Source organism: Eublepharis macularius, chromosome 13 (assembly GCF_028583425.1).
Source record: "Eublepharis macularius isolate TG4126 chromosome 13, MPM_Emac_v1.0, whole genome shotgun sequence".
In the NCBI taxonomy this organism is placed as follows: Eukaryota; Metazoa; Chordata; class Lepidosauria; order Squamata; family Eublepharidae; genus Eublepharis; species Eublepharis macularius.
This window is the reverse complement of record NC_072802.1, coordinates 49,892,591-49,915,643: the sequence shown is the minus strand read 5'-3', so window position 1 is coordinate 49,915,643 and position 23,053 is coordinate 49,892,591. Positions and strand designations below refer to the sequence as shown.

Sequence of the window (23,053 nt, the reverse complement as noted above, 5' to 3'; positions counted from 1 at the left end):
GATCTGTCCAGTTACCACCCGGTCTCGAACCTCCTGTTTCTGGGTAAGGTGATTGAGCGAGTGGTGGTGGAGCAGCTGCAGGGCTTCCTGGATGAGGCATTGGTCCTGGACCCATTCCAGTCTGGTTTCCTCCCAGGTCATGGGACTGAGACAATGTTGGTCACCCTCACAGACGATCTCCTTAGGCATCTGGATCAGGGCGGGTCAGCGCTGCTGGTGTTGCTAGACCTCTCAGCAGCATTCGACACAGTTGACCATGAACTGTTAACCGACCGCCTTGCCGATGTGGAGATTCAAGGGACTGCCTTGCACTGGCTTTCTCCACGGTTGGGGACAGAGAGTGGCGCTGGGGGAGAGGTTATCAGCATGTCAACCTTTGGTGTGTGGCATCCCCCAGGGGGCGTTACTCTCCCCATTGTTGTTTAATCTCTACATGTGCCCTCTTGCCCAGCTGGCACGGAGTTTCGGACTGGGTTGCCACCAATATGCGGATGACACCCAGTTGTATCTGTTGATGGACAGCCGGCCTGGCTCTGCTCCCAAGATCCTAAGTAGAGCATTGGGGGCCATGTCTGGATGGGTGGAGCAGAGCAGACTGAAGTTGAACCCTATGAAGAGGGAGGTCCTGTACCTGGGCCGTGGGGGGATAGATATGGGGATTCAGCTCCCGGCCTTTGAGGGGGCACCACTTGTGCCTGTTTCATCGGTCAGGAGCCTTGGTGTGACTCTGGATTCCTCTTTTTCAGTGGAGGCCCAGGTCAAGGCAGCTGCCAGAACTGCCTTTTTCCATCTTCGGCACGTCAGGCAGCTTGCCCCCTATCTCTCAGCCCATGGCCTAACGACAGTGATCCATGTAACGGTCACCTCCAGATTAGTTTACTGTAACTCTCTCTACGCAGGGCTTCCCTTGGGCCTGACCTGGAAATTGCAGCGGGTCCAAAATGCTGCAGCTTGTGTCCTGACAGGAATTTCATTCAGGGCACATGTGACTCCAACTCTGCAGCCGCTGCATTGGCTCCCCGTGGAATTCTGGATCAGGTTCAAGGTTCTGGTTCTGACCTATAAAGCCCTAAACGGACTGGGACCAGCATACCTGAGGGACCGCCTCCCCCCATATGTACCTCGGAGAGCTCTTAGATCGGCAAGTAAACACCTACTGGTGGTCCCTGGCCCCAGGGAGGCTCGGCTGGCCTCGACTAGGGCCAGGCCATTTTCTGTCCTGTCCCCAACCTGGTGGAACTCTCTGTTGGAAGACACTCAGGCCCGCCAAGATCTTGTATCTTTTCGGCGGGCCTGTAAGATGGATGTTCCGCCAGGCATATGGTTGAGGCCAGCACTGGATCCATCTAATTAGCCTCCCTGCCGGTCTCCTCTCGGGGGGGGGGGCGCATATGGTCCATCTGCCTCCCCATGCTTGAGGAGTTAGAGGTTCACCAATCCACACCTCCACCCTTTTTTCCCCTTGTGTATGGTAGGCAGGGAAAGGGGGAAGGGTGTCCCATTTGGAATATGGATATCCATGAGATGTTATTTTATTGGTTTTACTTATTGTATCTTATTTATGATTGTGACCCGCCCTGAGCCTGCTTGCGGGGAGGACAGGCTCAAAATCCAATAAATAAATATAAATATATAATAAATATGTAGATAGATGTTATTTGAAGTTTGTAATGATTTTGTGTGTCTCCCAGACCCCTAGAACTTACTGGACAGTATCCCACCACCCCTGTGCATAGAAGGCACACAGTTTTCCAACATTCCTCTCTGCATTACTGCAGCTCTTTTGGATTCTTGGAAAGTGTGTGCAGAGGAGAAGCTCTGAGGATTAGTGGGCTGTAATGAGAAGGTTCAATGAGATAAAATTACCCCCTCCCCTCATCGGAGGTGCACTTGCAGAAGGGGAAAGAGGAGCAATTTCAGCTCCTTGTCCATCCTTACTCCCCGCAAGCAGGCCTCCTGCCCCCCCCCCCAACAGGGCTTCCTCTATGGGGATCCCATGACTGTGGCAGTGGTCTTTTTACCAGGATCAGAATAAACAGCTACAGCAATAAAGAGGAAATTGCACCTTCTGCACATGGCATAGTAGGATATTGTCCACTATGTGTATTATTTTCAAGCAAACCTAGGGGTGTGAATAAAATAATCAATACTGTAAGATTAACATCACCTCACTTTAGCAGATGCATTATTTATATTAGTAATTTTAAAAACTGTAGCCCATGTAGAGTTTCCTGTTTGGAAAACAGACTGTAAATATGAACAGATGGTGCCATGTTTACTGTCCCCCATCCCTCTGTTTTTTTCTGCAGAGTGTGGTTCTGTGACATGCTCACAGGCATAGTTTTGTAAAGAATGATCAAAATTTCTCTGCGCATTATGAACACTACCTTTGCCCTGGAATTCAAATGTTGTTCTAAGAAACTGTGGATTTCATCTGTATGGGTGCATGTGGTGAAGTACGTGAGAGAGACGTATCTTAACCAGATTTGACCCTTACTTCATCCCTTGAATCTAAATAAACAGATCAGGAGACGAAGTGATTTCTCTAGCCATTAGCCTGGAATAACTATATAAAAGAACGTTCCTGCTGCATCCACACTTCAGACTTATCATTTGTTTTATGCCAAGTTAATTGTTGTGGCTTCCCTCAATGAATCCAGAGGGGTTGAAGTTTGGTGAGGATTCTGAAGACTCTCTGATCTCTGTTACCCTTACAGAACTACCATTCCTAGGGATCTCCAGAGAGACAGAATGACTGTGAAACCTATTTTAATTTGTGGAGGAGAATAGGAAGGGAATTCATTGCATCTCTTTGTATGATTAGCAGCAAATACGGGCAGAATCGAGGTTCACAATTAGATTATAAGGGATCCTGGCCTTGGGGATACTGAGGTAGAGATAATAACCATCACTAACTAGCTTTCACTGCTTAATTTGCTAGGTGGTGGTGGTGGTGGTGATGTAACTTTGCTATAGTTACCAAGCAAAAATGATCTGTGGAGGAAATGAAGTGGAAATGTGTAGAGGTTCCGAAGGGAGGTGTATATCCATGTGAACATTGCATGGCCTCGTTATTTGTACATTAATGAAACGTTGAACATTTCAGCGTTTTAGTATTTAGGGATGTTTGTACCATTACTCAGGTGTCATAATCTGCCATTGGCTCCAGAGGTTTTCCTAATTATAACATAGCACACCATGGTGTGCTGCCAACCACACATTTCCAGGGACTTACCTGCACAAATCTTCGGATGGGGTATGACTCTTTTCACCCATTTCCCCCTCTCACTGCAGATCTCCACTGTGGGACCTATTCTGTTCTTGCAGGTCCACAGAACCCTAGGAACAGAATTTGGGGGGGGGTCTCGTTTGGCTGAGGCAAGAGTGGAGGGAACTCTGTAAAGTCTGCAGACCGGTGAATATACACCACCGATGCTCCGTAGCCTCACTGGATGTGGGATGACCTGGGACATTCGCCATAAGTTGTACAAGCAACTGGCAGAATTCTAATGATTTTTCTGTTGCTCCCTAACAAGCCATGAAATCAGATCTGTTTGCTGTAACCGGCCTGTGAAATTTGCCAGCGTCTCTCATGGGGTCTTGATAGAAAGGTTTGTATTGTTGTGGCAGTGCTCTTTTCTTTCCTCCATTAAAGATAGAGGCTGCTACTGCAGAACTAGCGTGGTATAATGGGTAGAGTGTTAAATGACGAAGGGAGATCTGGATTCAAATTTCTCTTTAGGCATCTGACGAAGAGAACTGTGATTCTCGAAAGCTTATGCTACAGTAAAGTTGGTTAGTCTTAAAGGTGCTACTGGACTCTTTTTGATTTTGCTACTACAGACTAACACGGCTAACTCCTCTGCATCTTTAGGCATGAAGTTTAATGCATGATCTCGGTCCAGTCACACTCTCTTAAGTTAACCTACATCAGAAAGTTAAATTGGAATAATACCATTGTTGATCAAGGGTAAAGTACAAATGTACAAGATAAAACAAATACAGGGCAACTGGTTCAGCCCATGGAAGTGCCAAGTAGATTGTTGGTATTGGATATGGTATTGTTCAGTGTTGTCATAGGCTTCTCCCATTTCCAGCTGCGAGAGCCCCACCCTCCCAGTAGAAGTAGAGTATACCCTACTTATTTCCAGGGTAGAGTATACCCTACTTATTTCCAGGGTTATTTCCACCCATCTGTCAGGCATGGTTGGCTCTGGACCGTCCTGGGGACCCTGGCAGCTGCCCAACCATGCCAGTACCTGACACCAGCATTATGTCCACCTGTGCTGTGCTTTCAATCACCCATCCTTGCTTTCTATGGACTGGGCATTAGTCAACTCAGTTTAACTCATGAATCTTTTGCCATCATATCTAATTTTTCCTTTGTACTGCCCAGTGATTAGTACTGAAACATATGCTTGGTTGAATGTTCCTCTGTGGACATTAAAATATTCAAAGCCAGTCAATGGAAATGTAAGTTTCTCCACTGATCTGTGACGGCAAAATCTTGACTTCAGCCCTGCAGACTGACAAGTACACTGCACAAAGCCAGATAACCAGTGTCAACATTTAATTTCAACCAGTTTTCATATAGCCCAGTATACAAGCTTGTGAAATTTGCATTTCACTTTTTGTGTCATGCATGTTGTGATGTACTCATCATGATTTCTCCCTACCTAGTTGAATGCAGTCCTCCTCCTGAGCATGCATATACAATATTCGCCAGCATGCCAGCTTTATTTTCCAGGAGTCTCTTTATGTGGTGGTTCAGCAGCTAACAGATGGCCCAGCCCTGTGCCTCTCTTTGCATCTAAAATAGTGCAAATGTTTATTTTTAAAAAGTCACATGATTTTGAATGTCTTATTCAAGCATCCACTGTTTTCAGCCTACTTTATTGAGGTCTTTTGATTTCATCTTTACATAATAGCTGTGCTAGCAGGTAGAGCACGGGCTGTTGTTCCAGGCAGGGGTGCAAGCCCTCCAAAAGGGAACTAGGTGCGACAGGTTGCATTCAAAGAGCGGGATTCCTTCATTGTTTTTGGCACAGCACATAAGTAGGAGAAGCCATAGGATCCTGGAATATGTTGCATGAGTTGCATTGGATTTGGGGAAGAAGAGTTTCATGTCACTGACTGGAAGCTTTTGTTTATAGATGACAGTAGTGTTTTTAAAAAGTATCATAACATATTCGATGTCCCTAACCTGAAATTGAAATAGTTTTCCATTCCTTCCCACCCAGTGATGTTTATCATAAACAAGAAAGGTTTATAGACATGGGCCATGGCTTGGTATCTGAAATCCCATAGATCTCACCAACTAAGAAACACCAACTCAGCTATTTTACTGTTTGTTGTTTTGTTTCACTCAAACAGCAGGCTCATAAAGTCAATCAGGACCCACCTGAACCTCCTTCCATGTACTTGTTTTGGGCGTTGCACCTGTCTGTTACTTCACTAGTGATCCAAAGCTCACAATCATCCAGGTTTATTCTGGGAAGAGCACCTGTTTCCCTACAAAGAGAAGGAAGCATAAAGCTAGACTCTACTGTATCTGAGAAATGTAATATTTTTATTATCTCCAACAAGAAGTCACAAAGAAGTGGGCAGGCTCTCCAGGTCATCAAAACTCTTCATCACACTGCATTTTTTAAAAAACCAAAGTGGTGAGGGAGAACTAAAAAATTTACTAGCCATGATGGACATTCCAAACCTACAATTTCAAAGAAGATGGAATGGATAATATTTCTCTGACATAAATATGCTTGGGTACCATGGTCGCATCATTGGATTGGTGGATAGAGAAGCATGGCTGTTCTCCCTTGAGAAATTCCACATGATGTTTTTGCTTGGAGAGAGCAGCTAGATTTTTCTTTTAGAAACAAAATGTCTTTCTATAATTGGACTTAGGCCCTTTGGCTCCATTATCTGAGACACAGAGAAGCAAATGTATTTGGAACTTGACTGTTCCATTTTCCTTGCCATAAACAAGTCAGCTCAAAGTTTCTGGCTTACTGAAGGAGCTGATAGCAGTAGATGGTGGTAATTTTTCCTATGGGAGGTAGCAACATTTTCCCATGCAGAATAATGCACCGAAAAAGGGTAAGGTCTGGGACTAGAACTCTTGTTTCTGAAACTGGGGCACATTGTGCTGCAGCAAAGGTAAAAGATGCACTGTCCTGAGTTCGTGATGGAAGAACAGGATATAAAATGTGATTATTCCTGTTAGTTCATACTGCCTTATATGTATGAGACCTAGACTCCAAATACCTGCTGCTTTGCTACCTGGCTTGTCAGTATCAAGTCTGTTAGGCTGCTTAGACAGCAGTTTGCACTAAATCTTGCACATCCCTTAGCTTGGGGAAGGAATTTATTCTTGTGCCTTACAAGCTTCTGCAGTACTTTGAAGGATCTTTTTTATCAGTGGTGGGGTATATGCGTTCTGGTTATTAGTGTCCCAGTATAAAACATGAGGTTACATCTCATATTCTCATTCTTTGCAAAGTGTGTAGAATGACGCTAATTGTTCAAAGTACCAGACTATCTTTTGCCACCTCCACCCCTCCCATGCATTCTATGGATATGAATTTATGGGTTATCTTCATAAAAGGCATGCCAGTGTAACTGGGCTATTATCTCAGCCTAGTGCTAGTTAGTTAGGTGGTTAATTAGTTAATTAATTAATTAGTCCCTACTGTATCTTGCTGTGTCCCACATCTTGCTGAGCTTATAGCTTTCCGTTATGAGTTCTGACCCAGTTTAAAATTCCCTGTTCTGTTTCTCCTATCATTCTCCGCTTCGAGGGGTATTTCTTGTGCACCACTGTACAGTGAGGTCTCCAGGTTGTGCTTGTTATCAGTTCATCTGCTTCTGAAAACCAACTCTTGCCAGGAAATCTACTTTGAAAGTTGTTAGGGTCTTCATTAGGCAGGGAGACAGCCTTGTTAGCACAGGCAGCTGCATGGGGTGGGTGGAGGTAAGAAAAGAGTAGCGCTGTAAGAGGAATGGGTGTTTATCAGAATTTGGATCATTCTGGGAACCATGAACTATCTACTAAGGGGTGAACGGTTTATTTTGACGGCTGATAAAGATGTATTGTCGAAGGCTTTCACGGCCGGAGAACGATGGTTGTTGTGGGTTTTCCGGGCTGTATTGCCGTGGTCTTGGCATTGTAGTTCCTGACGTTTCGCCAGCAGCTGTGGCTGGCATCTTCAGAGGTGTAGCACCAAAAGACAGCGATCTCTCAGAGATCACACTGAGAGATCTCTGTCTTTTGGTGCTACACCTCTGAAGATGCCAGCCACAGCTGCTGGCGAAACGTCAGGAACTACAATGCCAAGACCACGGCAATACAGCCCGGAAAACCCACAACAACCATCGGCTGATAAAGAGCTGATTGAAAAAGTGAGCCAGACATCATACTTCAAATTCTTTTTTATCTCTTTGCCCTTTCTATTGAGCTTTTAACTCTATTAATAAAATAAAAAAAATTCTGGAAAAAAAGAAAAAGTGAGCCGGATGAAATCCTCTCCACCTACTGTGTTGGGAGGTTCAGACGAGTGATGTACTTCAGTAGAAAGCACTAGTGTGCAGAAATTGAATTGTATTGGTGGAGGCCATCAGAAGGGCAGAGTGGAACTGTTCTTCCGTCCCTTTCCACTTTTACAGGGGGAACGTGCCCTCTCTCCATTTGAGCTAGCTAAGGAGAATTGCAGGCACATATTCTGTATGGTGCAACATGTCATACGTCTCTGGAATCAGATCCAACATGCAAGTGCCAAAATGAAATACTGAAAGCTGTCAGAAAGTGGGTAGTTTAGTATTAAACTTTTCTCCCTGGCATGATCAGTGTATCTAATTCTCAACATGGTCCTAGCTGTGGATATTTAAATCTGGAGAAAATACATGGGCGGGAGGGGGTTTAAAAAATCCCAAAATGATAGAAGAAGCACCTGTAACTTTAAGAAATGTATGCCCTCTCAGAGACTGTTGTGGGGGTTGCTAGGCAACCACAACAATATGGTCAAGTCTTGGTTTCTGTCAGTAAAAAGCAGTGGGGAGGTGGCAGGGTCATTTCCAGGGCTGTTTTGGCCTTTCAGGGAGCACTCATCAGGGCCAAGGCCACTAGCAACCACCAGGTAACTTACATGACTTGCCCATTCCCAGTTGCTTGCTACTGGCTGATTCCGCACACATTGGATAATGCACTTTCAATGCACTTTATCAATCATTTGAGGTGGATTTTTTGTTCCGCACACAAAAAAAATCCGTTCCAAATGATCTATAAAGAGGATTGGAAGTGCATTATCCAACATGTGCAGAATCACTCAGTGTTCAACATCAGCCACCTCACAAAAGCTAGTGTAGTGTAGTGGCTAGAGTTTCTGACTCTGATCTGGAAGACCCAGATTTGAATCCTCAATCTGCTGTGGAAGCTCACTGGGTAACCTTGGGCCAGTCGCATACTTTCCACTTAGCCTAAATCTCAGGGTTGTTGTGAGGATAAAATGGAGGAGAGGAGAATGATATAAGCTGCTTTGGGTTCCCATTATGGAGACAGGTGGGGTATAAATGAAGCAAATAAATATAGCTGAAGATAAAAGATTTGTTGGCTGATGGGTGGGAAGGAGAAAGGGAAGCAAGGAAAGATGAGGACATGGGGGCGGGGGCTACCAGGAGAAGGAAAAGAGGAAATAGTGTGGGACAGGGGATACAAAGGAAATTTAGATGACCTGCAAGTCGTTGCAGGTTCCCCATTGCACAACTGGACCTGGGCCAGCACTGTGCAGAATTTTCTGATGGAGAAGCTGCCAGGGGGAGGGAAGGAGGAAAAGCTGAAGACTGAGGCTCAGATAAAGGTGGAGTGCCTGGGGGGTGCAGAGGACAGAAGAAAGCAGGAACAGGGGAGAGGCTATGGGGGCTTCTATGGAAGGGGAAAAGGAAATAGCGGGGGTCGAGAAAATAAGATACCCCACCCAGAAGTCTTTGTGGATTCCCTGCTTGTTAAAATCTGCTTTCTGCTGCTCCGTTAACTTCTTTGTTTCTGAAAACTTCTAAAATGTACCAAACACCATATAAATGTACTGTACTGCTGATTTAGGTCGAATCCACATTACTCATTCTAAGTCGCATGTTCCCCGCATTCCCCACGCAATCCCGAGTGCCGGTCACATTACCTCATTAAGCAGACGCATTTCATTCACATTTCTCCCGAACATGTGGTTACAGGTTTTCAACGGGAGTTTCATGGTGGCCGTGAATGGGCCAATGTGCAATTTACGTGGTTTTTTTAAAAACCACCCCCCCTTCCTGTCTCTCCGGCCGTTCTGAGAGTTCCTATTGGCTGATTCAACTTGCAAGTGCTCCGTAGTCTGCAAAAGACTGTTTTTGACTTCATAGCATTGGATTTATTGATTGTGCTGTTTCTGAATCAAATCTGGTAGTTTGAAAAATCATTTTGGGGTGAATCCGTCCTCAGAACGGACTCGCAAAACTTCCTTTTTAACTGTTTTTTATTTTTTTTATTTTATATTACTGTAATATCGAAATTACGAAATATCGAAATAATGACACTCCAAGGAAGTGAAACTTCAGTAAAATTCAGGCACTGAACATAGGAAATGCCCACGAAAGCTTCCCACATGCTTCCAAATTTCCCATAAAGAAATGGGAGAGAGCCATCAGTGCTGTCAGTGGGGGAAAGAGAGGCATCATTATCTTCAATGATGCTTCTTTATAAGGCAAGATCGGAATAACGGAAAAGTGTGCTAAAAATTTTTTTAAAAAATGGGCGGGAAAAAAGGTCCCACCCAAAAAAGCTGTTTTTGAGCGGCCGTGTGACGGGAGGGACGCGCGAGAAAGACGGATTGGAAGCAGGAATGTGAACGAAGAGGAAAAAATCACGGATTGGAGGCAAACGGAAGATATCCGATAAACATGCGGGTAATGGGTGAATGTGGATTCGACCTTAGTCAAAAGGGAAAGGTGGGGCACGAGACAAAGGAAAACACATGGGAAAGCTTCCCCCATATGCCAGGCTTTGCAGCTCACAAAGCTGCCTTGGATACTTGAGCTCTGTTGATACATAAGTTATAAAGAGACGCCAGCTCTGTTTCTCCTGCCTTCCCCTAAACTGACCCCATATACACAGCTGAAGACCAAATACGTTAGTCTCACGGGATTGAGAGGAAGAGCCTCGGTGAAGCGAGGGCAGCGATTCTCAGGCTGTGTTCTTCCGACACTGTTCCTGCTGCTAAGTGCTGACAGTGAACTCGGGAGCTGCCAGTCCAGCTCAGCCAAGATGTCCATCTCACTGTCTGCACTCTGATAGTGGAAATGTATGAAAAGGCATCATTTGGGGTTTATTAGAAAATAAATTTCTCATCCTTAAAAGGAAAAACTGCCTAACTTCCTGGCTAAACTTCTTTCCTTGAGGTCAAGGTGGATCTAAGGTGTTACGTGTGGCAGAGAAACACTGTCCTTGTTCTTCCTTTTTTTAAAAGGGCGTTTATCCTTGTTCAGCCATCCGCATAAGGCTGTGATCACATGAATGGCCAGCACCATGGATGAAATTTACAAGCAGCTGATCTTACAAAAGGGGGTGAGGGGAGACAGAGAAGGCAACATACATTGGTGCGCAACTGGAATCCTCACGTTCCCCTTCTAGAGGATGCTTTCAGTCGAGGAGGAGGAGGAATCGGGCATTCAGGGAACCATTGTCTACTCCAAGCAACAGCCCATAGCACATGAACACATCCCCAGCATTGTTCGTTTCTTTCTTTAATTGAGGAACAAGCTGATTCACGTCCTTAGAAACTGGACCTGCCTCTTTTTGGTGCTGCACTATAGGATCAATTCAGGCAGTGTTTGCCAGTCTTACAGAGATTACAACAGAGCCCGAGCGCCTTTTGGAGAATGCACATGTATTTCTGAGTGGTCTGATTGTGTAACCCATGAATGATCAAGAAAATCCATTTCAGTACAAAGGAAGCTATTTTCAGTGATTTAGTTACACTTCTGCAGCAGTGTCTTGGCCTCGTAAGCGTAGAGGCTCCCCCTCCCCGTCCTGCCCAAGTATGTGTATCCAGCTACAACAATTATTTTTTTAAAAAAATGTGTAATAACTTTTATTAAGACCAACCCAAATAGCACAAAGCTGTGTGCAAGGTTTTGAGTTCCCCAGAACTCTTCATAAGGCTCGGAGGCTGGCTGCAACACAGACTCAGGCAGCAGCCGCAAATACAGTGGGAAAGGGAGCTGGGAAGCTCCTCTCAATCCTCCTCTGCCATTGGCTCGTCCTTTTTGCAGCCAGCCTTGTGGGCCTCAGCTGCACAGGGCATTGTCTGGCACAGCGGAGAAAAAAGCCCAAGGTGAGCATCTAGCTATTAAGCAAAGGCCAGCGCTGCCTCTGCCGGACTCCTGCTCTCTTGCCTACAGGAAGAGCAGCTCATCCTTTTCAAACGCGGCATCCTTCATAATTTCCTTTGCTCATTCATTTAATTGGGTCCCAGTGAGAAAGACAGTCTGTAAATGAAAATAATAAATAAATAAAATGAATTAACCATAAACTTTCATTTGGGGGCAGAACTGACTAATGAAAAAAAATTACTAGTAAATGCAGCTGCCAAGGGTATTCCATTTCTCCCCAAAACTAGTTCGTTTGTTTGTTTTAAGTAAAGACCACATGAAAAGGGAGACCTTGGAAATTATTCCCCTCTTAAGGTTCCTTAGATACACAGTGAGCCTCTGCCTTCCTCCTCAAGTACAGAAATAGGCTGGAGTTCCTGCCTTGCTGTGTGAAGACAAAAGCAATTTAACCAACCTGTTTACAAAACTGTTCTCCCTTTGGGACCAGTTCTGGCAGGAAGGAGGAAAGCAAGCTTTGTGATCAGACCACTGCATAAGCAAGGGCAGAAAGGCATTTTTCACTGGAGGCAAAATACAAACCTGCTGGTTGTGCTGCATAGCACTTCCATAGGTTTTACTGCCTATTTCTGGGGCAAATGTAGCGAGGATGTCAGTGACACCTGCAGGGTTCTGACCTTAGAATGGCAGGCTGCTGTTAATGCCCAGAGCTTTATGGACACCGCGCTAAAAACAATAACATTCTCTGTGATGAGGGAATGAACATGACACGATGGGAGATTTTTTAATATTGATGAAAATGAAAGACAGGGAAGGACAAACAGATGGGTGAGCACTTCTTTTAGTATTCTGTCTTGCACGTGCATTCTGCCAGGGGAATCCATACTTTCCCTCCACATACTATTACAGATTGCAAGGGCCAGCAGCAGGTTGAGAGAGCCCAGTATATTCCTCACCTTTTGGAACCCCTTGCATATTGCTGTGGTATGTTGCTACTGCAGTGGCAGGAAACCAGACAGTAGTGTTGACCATCCTGTCTCTATACATCTGTCTGCCAGAAAAAACCTTCCTCTCCACACTAGAAGAAGCAATTTTCCTACAGACAGGCTGTTCCCCCAACACCACCCTATGTAGCTTGGCAGAACCTTAATATGGAAATTACCATCTGTTCCCAGTTGTGGGGGAAGGAATGTTTTCAAATAAGACATTTCGGAACATCACCTGTAATTACAGAGCTTTATTTAAGAGGCTTTTAAAGAGTCTTACAGTGAAAGGACCATTATGGTTCTGTAGAGGAAAGGAGATAATTGCGAGTTGGTTTAGGAGGTTCATGAGTAGAGATTACCGAGGTAAGGAGCTGCTCTGGAGACGAAGCATAATTTATAATCTAGTTATGCTTTGTGTGCAGTAATGCAGAGATTACAACACCAATCTTTCCCTCCTCCTCTGCAAGATCAGAGGAATGCTGCAATGGTCAGTTTTTTCATGTTGGTGGATGGAGATGTTTAAAAGTGCAAGGGGGCAGCAGGCAGGAATTAAACAGACTGGGTGCTGTTTCAAAATTCTCTCTCTCTGGCTAGCCTCTGTGCCCACACTTAGCTTTGTTAGTCATATGTGGCACCTCATTCTGAATCTGGCAACTGAAACCATTCTTACTTGCCTTGGGCAATTTGGAAAGTGTCTGACAATCTGGTTGAAGGGTCTGCTTTGGACAAGGAAAATTTTGTTTTATGTTTTGCCACCAACAAAATCAGTACTTGGTTGTTTAAACCCACTTAATGCACCTTTTACAATTGCTGTTTGTTCCTCCTTCCAGTTCTGCAATACAAACCTGAACTGTAGACCAAGACTCCTTTCTCTTTTCTGAAACCGACACCAGGCACGGGTCCCACCAAACTAACACCTGCTCTGTCTGCCCGCTTATAGGCCTTCAGGGACAGGCTTCTGAATCAAAGAGGAGAATCATGGAATCTATTTGTTTGAAACTGTGTGCAGGTTCTGGTTCAACAACAGGCAGCCTGTAGGCCAGGTTGGACCCTATCTGGATATTCCATTGCCAGTTCCAGGGAAAGCAGGAGTGTGGATGAGCAGCGTCTATGATGACAGGAGCTGGCAGATCATTTTGGGAAATTGGAGCATAGAACTTTATAGTCCCCTGAACCCTTATCATAGTGGCCCTCTGACACATTGTTTGCTGAACAGGGCAGTCAGTGCTGATCAGCGTTCAATAGTAGTGGCTAACCAGAAGACAAAACTAAGAGTCATCTTTTCTTAACTTTTTTTGGTGGGTTTCCTTTTCCTTAGAGACTTGCTTAACTGGACAGGGTGGCTGTGGCTAAGTCTGGACTATGAGGTGCTGATACCTTTATATTGTGGGGTGGGTTAGTGATGTATGTCTTGCTTTTTCAATGAAGCGTTCAGGATAGAGTAGAGTAGAAATCTAAATAGTTTAGAAACTCCTCTTACATTGTCAGGGATAAATTTTGATCTCAAGTATCTGGGATCAGGAGTTTGAAGGCTCTGCTCTTTTGCTTGCTGTCGAGCAAGTTCCCCAGGAACCTGTCCTGTCATCTTTGTACCTGTAAAGGAAGGGCTTTTAAGATGGCAGGTGCTGTGCTCTGTCTCTAATTGCTGCCCAAGAGACAGTCATTCAGACTGGAGTCTGCTGCACTAAAGAGCAGGGAAAGATGACTGCCACTTTTGTTTGGCTCATGAGTGACAGAGCGCAGGGAAAGAGTCAGCTTTGTATGTGCGTGATCTGAGCCTCTGCCCAGGGCTATATGCCCTCTGTGCTCCCGAGATCAAAATCCTTCATTAAGACAATCCCAAGTTGTGCAGTTATATTTATAGTATAAAATATGCAGGCGAAATATGCTGTTTGCATGGTTTATTCCCCTTAGCATTCTGCAGTTGCATAGTGGGATTGCAAAGGGATAGTGAGAGTGTTAGTGAGTATTGTGATGGAATGCCACATTGGAAAGCTTAAGATCTGTGCATAGATAGATAGAAATAGGGAGAGGGATGCTGATAGGAGGGATGGTGTCACCACATTCATGTTATTTCATTTTCCATCTGAACTGACTCCCCATTCTGGATTGTTTTTTGGAGCATAATTCATCATGCTGGTTTTAATTAGTATTCTGTGGCTTCTTAGCTAAGGACACAAAAAATTAAATTAAAAATTCAAGCAGTCCAAACCCTGTGCCAAGAAATGCTCAGTTCTGCAGCTGTAATAATACAAATGACATGTATAAATTATGCAAGTTGAAGCCAGTTGCATAATTCTGTATGTTTACTGTTTTGCATAACCAAACAAACCAGTGATATTCCTTCCACCATGTGCAGTGTTGCTCTCACAGTGGCATTTTAAAGCCACCGCAATCAGCCCATGCCCCACTCTTCACCTGAGTTGTTTTGTTCCCCGCAGGCTTGCCGAGATTTCCTAGAGTTAGCAGAGACCCACAGTCGGAAATGGCAGCGGGCACTCCAGTACGAGCGTGAGCAGCGGACCCGCCTTGAGGAAACCATTGAGCAGTTAGCCAAGCAGCATAATAGCTTAGAACGAGCCTGTCGAGGAGCCCCAGGACTTGCTGGGAATACTGTCACCCGTGCACCCAAAGGTGAGCTGCTGCTTCCTTCTTATCTCTGGTAGCTGTCCCTAAGGCAAATAACCTTCTGCCTTGCATAAATTTCTTTCTTTCTCTGAGCAAAACAATGCATGCGAGCTCCATATTATGCTATGATGTTAAGCTGGCTCTTCAGAGTAGATAATTCTCATTCCCAAACACTATAAAATCAAACCGTTTTGGCCATGAGTAAAACATGCCTTCAGTTTTAATGGGGGGGGGCGTGTCTTACTTTGGGAATCATACTCCTAGACTAATGGTAGGATTGTGTGTATTTCACAGTCCCTACAGGCATAGAATGTAATGTTAGGTATAGGATTCTAAAAATCTCAGTATTCATTTGAAAAAACGAAAGCAGGTTTCTAGTCCTCATGACTGCAGCAGAACACTTCTGGGCAATAGCTACTGAAATCCATTTCAGTAGCCTCCCCTCCACAGTACTTAACTAGATTGTTATTGAGCAGGGGTGGAGGGACAAAGAGAAGCAAGTCATAAGCTGCAGTGTAAAGATTTTGGGTTCAAATTGCTCCAGAAGTCGACAGTTGCTTTTTCAGCAACTACTGAACAGTACCTTGCCTTCCCCTTTGATGGTATCCTAAGTGTATCCTCCGTGGGTCTCTTAAGATCTTAAGGTGTATAGTGGGAATAGATGCTCCCTTGGGTATTGCATGCTCAGCTTATTTAAGTCAAATGCAGCTGACTGAATTGCACCAAGAAACATCCTGGCAATCGGTGAAGTTATTGGAGCACTAGTGGTGTTATGCTTTCTTCTCCCCGCAGCTGACAGAAGACTGTCAGCAACATTTTTGTACTGATGAAAGCTTCCTTGTGATCTTCCAAGGGCAGCTCCCAATGGAGCTTATTGCAGTAGTCTAGTCTGAAAGCTACCAAGGCAGGTGTGAAGGTGGTAATGTTTCTATATTCTGGTTGTATATGAAGATATCAAACCAACCAAAGCTAATAAAAGGCATCCATGGTCCGGGGTTATCTGGATTCCAAAAGCTAATCCCAGGTTCAGGAAAATGTCCAAATTGTGAACCTGATTTTTCAAAGAGACTGCACTCCCATCCAGAACAGGCATTTCCCCATCCAGCTGGTACACAGAGGCCCCCAGCATCATCTTTTCTATCTTGTCTGGTTTGAACTACAATTTATTCTTCCGCTGATTTACTTGGAGTAGATGAAAATAGACTCTACACTGCAGGTTTCTTGATGTGCTTGCAGTGATGGCACATCTTTTAAATACTATGGGCTCCTTAATTGGTAGTTCTCAAAGAAGGTGGAAGATTAAGAGAAAAACTTAATTAGAATTACTAATAAGCAGTGACTTGAAGCATTTACTAGGAAAAATTTATAAAATTCTACTGCAACACCATACAGAAATGGAACAAGTTAAACACTGTATGTTAAAATGGATGAAAAACTTCAGAGAAACCATCTCCGTGAATCAATGGGAAGATTTATGGAGCAAAGAGATCAAATTTACAGATTGCCAATTGTTAAGAGGAACTGGTACAAAATGTTCTTTAAATGTTCTTTACCACCACCACCACCACCCCGCTCCTTAATTGGTAGTTCTCAAAGGTCTTCAGTCCAATTTTCAATACATGAAAGAGCCACCACTTCCCAGTGTTAGAGGATGAGTCATTTGGTCCCACGGTGCCCCTTAAGAGTAGGCTCAGTCTTTGACTTAATGCAATCTTCCATGTAGACAGCACATATCCCAGGATTAATTTGAAGGCAGAAAACCTCAAGGGTGAGTAAAGAAATAAGCTAATTCTTCCACTGCTTACAAAAGCAGTAACAGGACAAGGCCGTAGCTCATAAGCTAAAGATCTACCAGGTGCAGTACATTTCCCATGACAGTGATGGATAGCAATTCTAAAGGAATGAAATCTGCCCATGGAACTTGTAAAGCGGAATTTGCTGCTGAAGGATTGTCATCGTGAGTCTAACAAAGACATTTTGGTGGTATTCAAGATAACATGTAATTGGCAAGAGTGCATCTAATATATATAATATATAGACTTCCTTTAGCATTTCATTTAAGCTGTAATTGGAATGATGGCTCATATGTCATGTTTTGAAAACTACAATATTCTTTGTCCCATGGAAGCTTTTTTGTTCATTTCACTGCTGAAACCCATAAGAATTTCAGATTCAGCCAAAGCTTCAGGGCCAAATTTAGCAACGGCCATGAAGGCAATATGTTAGTTCACAATTGGTGTGTGTCTGCGCACGCTCGCACGTGCGTGCAGTATACACTACCTTCATTAAGAGCCAGTGTGGTATAGTGGTAAGCGTGTCTGACTAAACACAGGTTGGAGTCCTCACTCTACCATGGAAGCTCAGGGGGTGACCTTGGGCCAGTCACACACTATTAGTCTGACCTATCTCATAGCGTTGCTCTGAAGACAAAATAGAGAAGAGGAGAAGGATGTAAGCTGCTTTGGATCACAATGGGGAGAAAGGTGGGGTATAAATGAAGTAAAAAAAAGAAAAGAAAGAGTTGTAAATGTGGAACCTGAGATTTGAAAACAAATTCCAGAGGGTTACCCCTATTAGGCTGTGTTGCAGCAGAAACAAACAAGAGTTCTTGTACTTTAAAGACTGGCCATTTTTATTCCAGCATAAGCTTGTTCCAAGTTGGAACTCTACAATCCAATTTTTTTTTTAGTCTTGAAGGTGCTACAAATGGCTGAGATTTGAAGTAATTGCAAAATGCAAATGACAAGGAAAATACTTACTGCAGAAGTTCCCACAGCTGTAGAACCAGATAGAATTGCTAAGTGTGGGTTGGGGGGGTGGGATGGAAATGAAGGGCAAACATTTGGTAGAGCTCTCTCAGAAGAGGACTCTGTCATGGATCTCTGCTTCTTGAATTACCTGCTTCTCTTATGCTTGTCAGATATGCTGGTGTTGGAGAGGAGGTTGCCAGCAAGCTTAGCTAAATGCCTGTCTGTGCCAGCAGGGAACGTGCTGACTGTGAAGGGGGAAGCCAGCGACGAAGATGAGGACACAGAATACTTTGATGCCATGGAGGACGCGCCATCTTTCATCACAGTAGCTGCAGATCCCACAAAGCATCACAGGTAGGTGTGGCTCGGCAGTGCGCCATCGACCCCTTTCACTGGCTGCCATTTCTTTTTTTTTTTAAGTAAAGATTTTATTTAAAAGAAAAAATATGAATAACAATAGAAAGTGCATAGAAACTTACACAAGCACTACATTTGAATTAGATTTAAACTAACAGAAAAATATATTCAAAGTATATAACAGCACAGCTAAATTATATAATAGCTCTCTTCCCTTCTCCTTAGTCGCTTATACCCAGACTTTAATATCAATGATTTTTAATCAGTCATCTGTTCTGGATTTTATCTCTATAATATAACTACCTTAATTTATCTTAGTTTTAATCTAGATAATCAAAGAAGTTTTTCCATTTTTTCCAGAATTCTGATATTGGTCTGTTGTGCACATAGGAAGTTAATTTAGCCATTGATTCATCTTCATACATCTTGTCTGTCTGCTCAGGCATGTCAGGACACAAATCTGTTTTCCATTTTGCGGTATATAGTGCTGTCGCCATATACCAGAAAAGATCTTCCTGTTCTTATGTAACATTATTCAGCTTGAGAATCTTCTGCATCTTCATGTATCTTTATCCAATACCTTCATGCTTCCTTACGTGTCCACCATATGTGATAAAATGTTGCATCCGTACATTGACATTTCCAACACTATCTACTATAGTCCTAATTCTCACAATATCTTTGGGGGTAGTATACCATCTAAAGAACATTTTGTACTAGTTCCTCTTAACAATTGGCAATCTGTAAATTTGATTATCTTTGATCCATAAATCTTCCCATTGATTCACGGAGATGGTTTCTCTGAAGTTTTTCATCCATTTTAACATACAGTGTTTAACTTGTTCCATTTCTGTATGGTGTTGCAGTAGAATTTTATAATTTTTTCTTAGTAAATGCTTCAAGTCACTTACTAGTAATTAGAATTCTGTTTTTTCTCTTAATTTTCCACCTTCTTTGAGAATTTGTTCTTTGAACTTAGATACTATTTGATGGTACATCAATCGTGGAATATTTTTCTCTTGAACTTGAATTTCTTGCTAAGTTTTCACGTTACCTTGCTAATCTGTCATAAGTTCATAGCTGAACTGATCAATTCTATTTCTAGTGGTAGCATCACAATAAGCATTTATTGGCGACTGCCATTTCAAAGAGGTTAAGCTGGCTTCTCCTAACACATTTGGAAGACTGCCCTGTAGGCCATTTGCTTTCATTCTGAATAACTTCCTTTGGTGCAGCCAGACAGGTTCCATTTGTCTTAGTGTCTGGGTGACAGCAGCTGCACACAACTCTCTTCGCCTTCCCAGTGATATGGAGATAGGTTTGGGCACAGAAGCTGGGTTGGTGAGAATGCTCATTTTGCATATTAGAACCTACCCTTTGTGACTCTCTCAGTGTACATTCTGCAATAGACAGGTATTGTTTGTGCTCCACATTGGTTACCATGCGCCATTTCACCTGCTGCTGTCATCTTTGTGTTTTCTGCAGGCGCACTGACAGCAACCTGAGCGGGGCCAGTGAAGGTCGTGCTGATGACTGGAATCTAGAGGACAGCGTGAGTGTATTCAGACAGAGCTCTGAAAATGTATAGCAAGAACTCAGATTTAGTCCCTTCACCCTGGGAAAGCTTTTAATGATCCCATTCTAATGGCGGCTCGCATATCCTGGAGAGATTAGGATCAGGCACCAGGCTCTAATTTTGGCAGTTTCCAAAATATGTATGTGGGAAAAGGAACATATAAGGCTGGAAGGGGATTGAACATACTGGTTTGGATCCAGATTAAACTGGTGTCTCCGCCAATTCCCCCTTCTTGTTGCAGACCCTTGTGTCATTCCTCAGTGTCCCTATCCCCATTGTGTGGGGATCAGCGGGCTAAAGTGGGGATGAGGAGGCAGAAAAGTTCTGTTCTGCTGATATCTACTGCAGTGGCCTTTTTATCAGGGCAGCCCGTTCTGTTCTTTGTTTAATTTGGAATAATCCAAGCCATAAGCAAAAATATATCGCTGCCTCTGTGGCTTTGATTACATTCTAAATTTTAATGTATTCTCCAAAAGAGCCACTTTGTAAGCAAAAAGGGGTTGCAGAACCCACAGCAGCCTTTTCAAAATCTGGATTCTCTTGAACCTCCAACTTGTAACTTAGAACCTTCTTAACTTAAATTTTAGTGGAGAAAAATCAGTAATGCATCTGAGTGAACTTGGATAAGACTGCTCCATAGTAATAACAGATCTTTTCTGCCACTGCTGCAACCATTTTAAATGAGGGGCCTTTTACATTGAGACCCTCAGGGAGGATTCCTTACTGGGCTGCTGTGTCCAATTTGCACAGCTCTTTGTAGATTAAATCGTTCCTAGGCATTCAAACTTGGACTCTGTATCTGTTGTAGAACTGGTTCTGGGCATTCCCTTGGGGTCTGATCATCATGTTTAAAGGATACTTTTCAGTTTGTGCAGCCAGAGAACACTGACAGAATCCTTGTGGAGGTGTTCACTAGACCCACCTTGTTCCTTCATCCCCCAGATAGTTAGAGCAGGCAGAGGACTGTATAGACAGGTGGAGAAGGTAATAATTACCTCATTGTGAAAAGGCACAGTATCAGTCTTTTTACACACACAAAAACCAGTCTTGATTGAAAATTGTTTAAAACTGGATCCCACTCAGAGTAACGAGCAGCCTGCCAGTTTCAATCATACCATTTTGGGGGAAGATGCCCGACCTTGTAGATTCTCAGTTCCACAGATACTTGATTTCCAACCAGTTTCAGGACCAAGTCATTCATGGTTTCCCTATTTAGCAACCTTTTTGCTTGGAATTATAGTACATCCTTATTACTTTTTCTAGCCCTCTCAGTGATTTTTGACCTTGACTGTATTATCCTTCTGGGACTCCTGTCAGGCGTGCCGGGCCTTGGAAGCACGGTTTTGTGGTGTTTCTGGTCATTCCAAGAGGGGAGGTCACAGAAGGCCGTGCTGGAGGATTGCTGCTCATCCCCATGCCCTTCGGTTTATGGAGTTCTGCAGGCATCCATGTTGTCCTCCATGCTTTTCAACATCTTCACAGAACTGTTGAGACAGGTTTTGGGGAGATCTTAGGGTACGGTGTCATCAATATGCTGATGATACCCAACTCTATTTCTCCTTTCCATCTGATTCCAGGGAGGCTGTGGAAATCCTGAACCGATGTCTGAGATCAGTGATGGACTGGATCCAGGCTAAAAACCCTGAAGCTTAATCCAGACAAGATGGAAGTGCCATTGGTTAGTGGAATGGCTGGCCCAGGGTTAAGCGTTCAGCCCGTTTGAGGTTGCATTCCCTTGTAAGACTGAATGTTCCTGGATAGTCAGAGGGCTCCTGTAACTAAGAGTTCTTCTGTTCAGTGTATGCTGAAAGTGCTGACTTGGACCTTAAATCACAGATAATTTGGAATCTGGATATCTAAAAGACAACTCCACCTTGTGCACCTACACATGATCTTAGATCTTCCGCTGAAGCTCTGCTCTGTGTTTCATTGCCGTCAGAGGTACGGCAGATGGGTATACAGAGGCTTATTTGGTACCTAGACCTTGGAATTTTCTGCCCCTCATCTTCTTACCTTTTGGTACCCAGTCAAGATGCAGCTGTGCAGGTATGCATTTGATCTGGGCGGATGCTGAGTGTCCTGGCACTCTTTTTATGTGCAGTTGCTGATTATTGCTGCTGTTCTTTATTGTTTATCCAGTCTCTGCCCTTTCTTTTCTGACCTATTTATTAGGTATTGCTGTTTGTATCCTGTTTTTTTTTACAAGATTAATTTACAGACTTATATTTTTCTGAATACCAGGGGAATCCCACAGGTATATAGGAATATGAACACACACACACCCCTTGCTTGTTGGTAACTAGGTTTTGTTGCTTTTGTGACTGGCATCAGCCACCAACTTCAATAATTAGACAGCAATAAAGGCAAATGCTCTGCCTTTCCCCCATTAAGGTGTTTAACTTTTATTGCACTGGTTTGCTGCCTTGAAAATCCTAATGGTGGATAAAAAGATGGGATGGAGACATTAAAATATAGGGTTGGCTCCAGCAATCTGCTTGTGCGGGGACCATGGATCTTCCCCGTTCATCCCCCACCCCGCTCCTGTTTCCACCGTTCACCCCCCACTCCTGTTTCCAACCCTGGAAAGATTGACTTCTAGTGCTGTGGGACATGCATGGCATAGTGCCTCTTGGGTTTGTGGAATGCAGCGGGTAGAGAGAAAGGAGTGGAATTGCTCCCTTCCCATCAGCAGAACTCCAGTGATGGAAGAAGCAGAAAGGATGATATCACCCCCTTCACCTTTCTCACTGCAGCCCACTGTCCCATTTGGCTATTAGTCCATGCGGGACCTTCTCAACTTTCCCAGTGTTGGGAACGGCTCCTGGGGTGAGGGAAAATGGGCAACATCTACAGTGCTTTCCCCAGGCCAACCTGTAGAGAGCCAGTAGGGTGTAGTTACGCTATCAGACTAGGATCTGGGAGAACCAGGTTTGAATCCCCACTCTGCCATGGGAGCTCATTGGGTGACATTGGGCAAGTCACGCACTTGTAGCCTAACCTATCTCACAAGGTTTTTGTGAGAATACAATGAAGGAGAGAAGAATTATGCAAACTATCTTGGGTCCTCATTGGGGAGAAAGGCAGGATATAAATAAAGTAAAATTTAAAAAATAATAATGTAGGTTTATTGAGGAGAGGGTGATGCACTGAGAATGGAACTTGAGGGTTTCTAGTCCCTTGCTGATTTCCATGGAGAGGCCCCTCAAGTGGTCTTACGTCACACAGAGCAGGAAGGGAGGTGCAGTTCGGTGCTTAACCCATCTTCAGGATTTCATTTTTGGTGGTATATTTAAAAATATGCTATGAGCCTGGGCATATTTCCATGTATGCATAGCTGGGGAAAGGTCATTAGAAATCTCAGGCATTTGACCTCCATTGACTTTGCTTTCTCTCCA

The 23,053-nt window shown here is 43.8% G+C and overlaps 1 protein-coding gene across 2 annotated transcripts in view; it reads left to right on the top strand.

Annotated features, from left to right (window-relative positions):
• OSBP2 (oxysterol binding protein 2) overlaps positions 1–23,053 on the top strand; it is a 139,080-nt gene that overhangs the window by 96,946 nt on the left and 19,081 nt on the right. Inside the window, exons 4-6 of one of the 2 annotated variants that reach the window (XM_054996264.1) lie at positions 14,789–14,981; positions 17,959–18,079; positions 19,568–19,634. In XM_054996264.1, the coding sequence (XP_054852239.1) occupies positions 14,789–14,981; positions 17,959–18,079; positions 19,568–19,634 (381 nt within the window). Of the gene's footprint in view, positions 1–14,788; positions 14,982–17,955; positions 18,080–19,567; positions 19,635–23,053 lie in introns of both variants that reach the window. The other variant, XM_054996263.1, reaches the window with a different exon arrangement.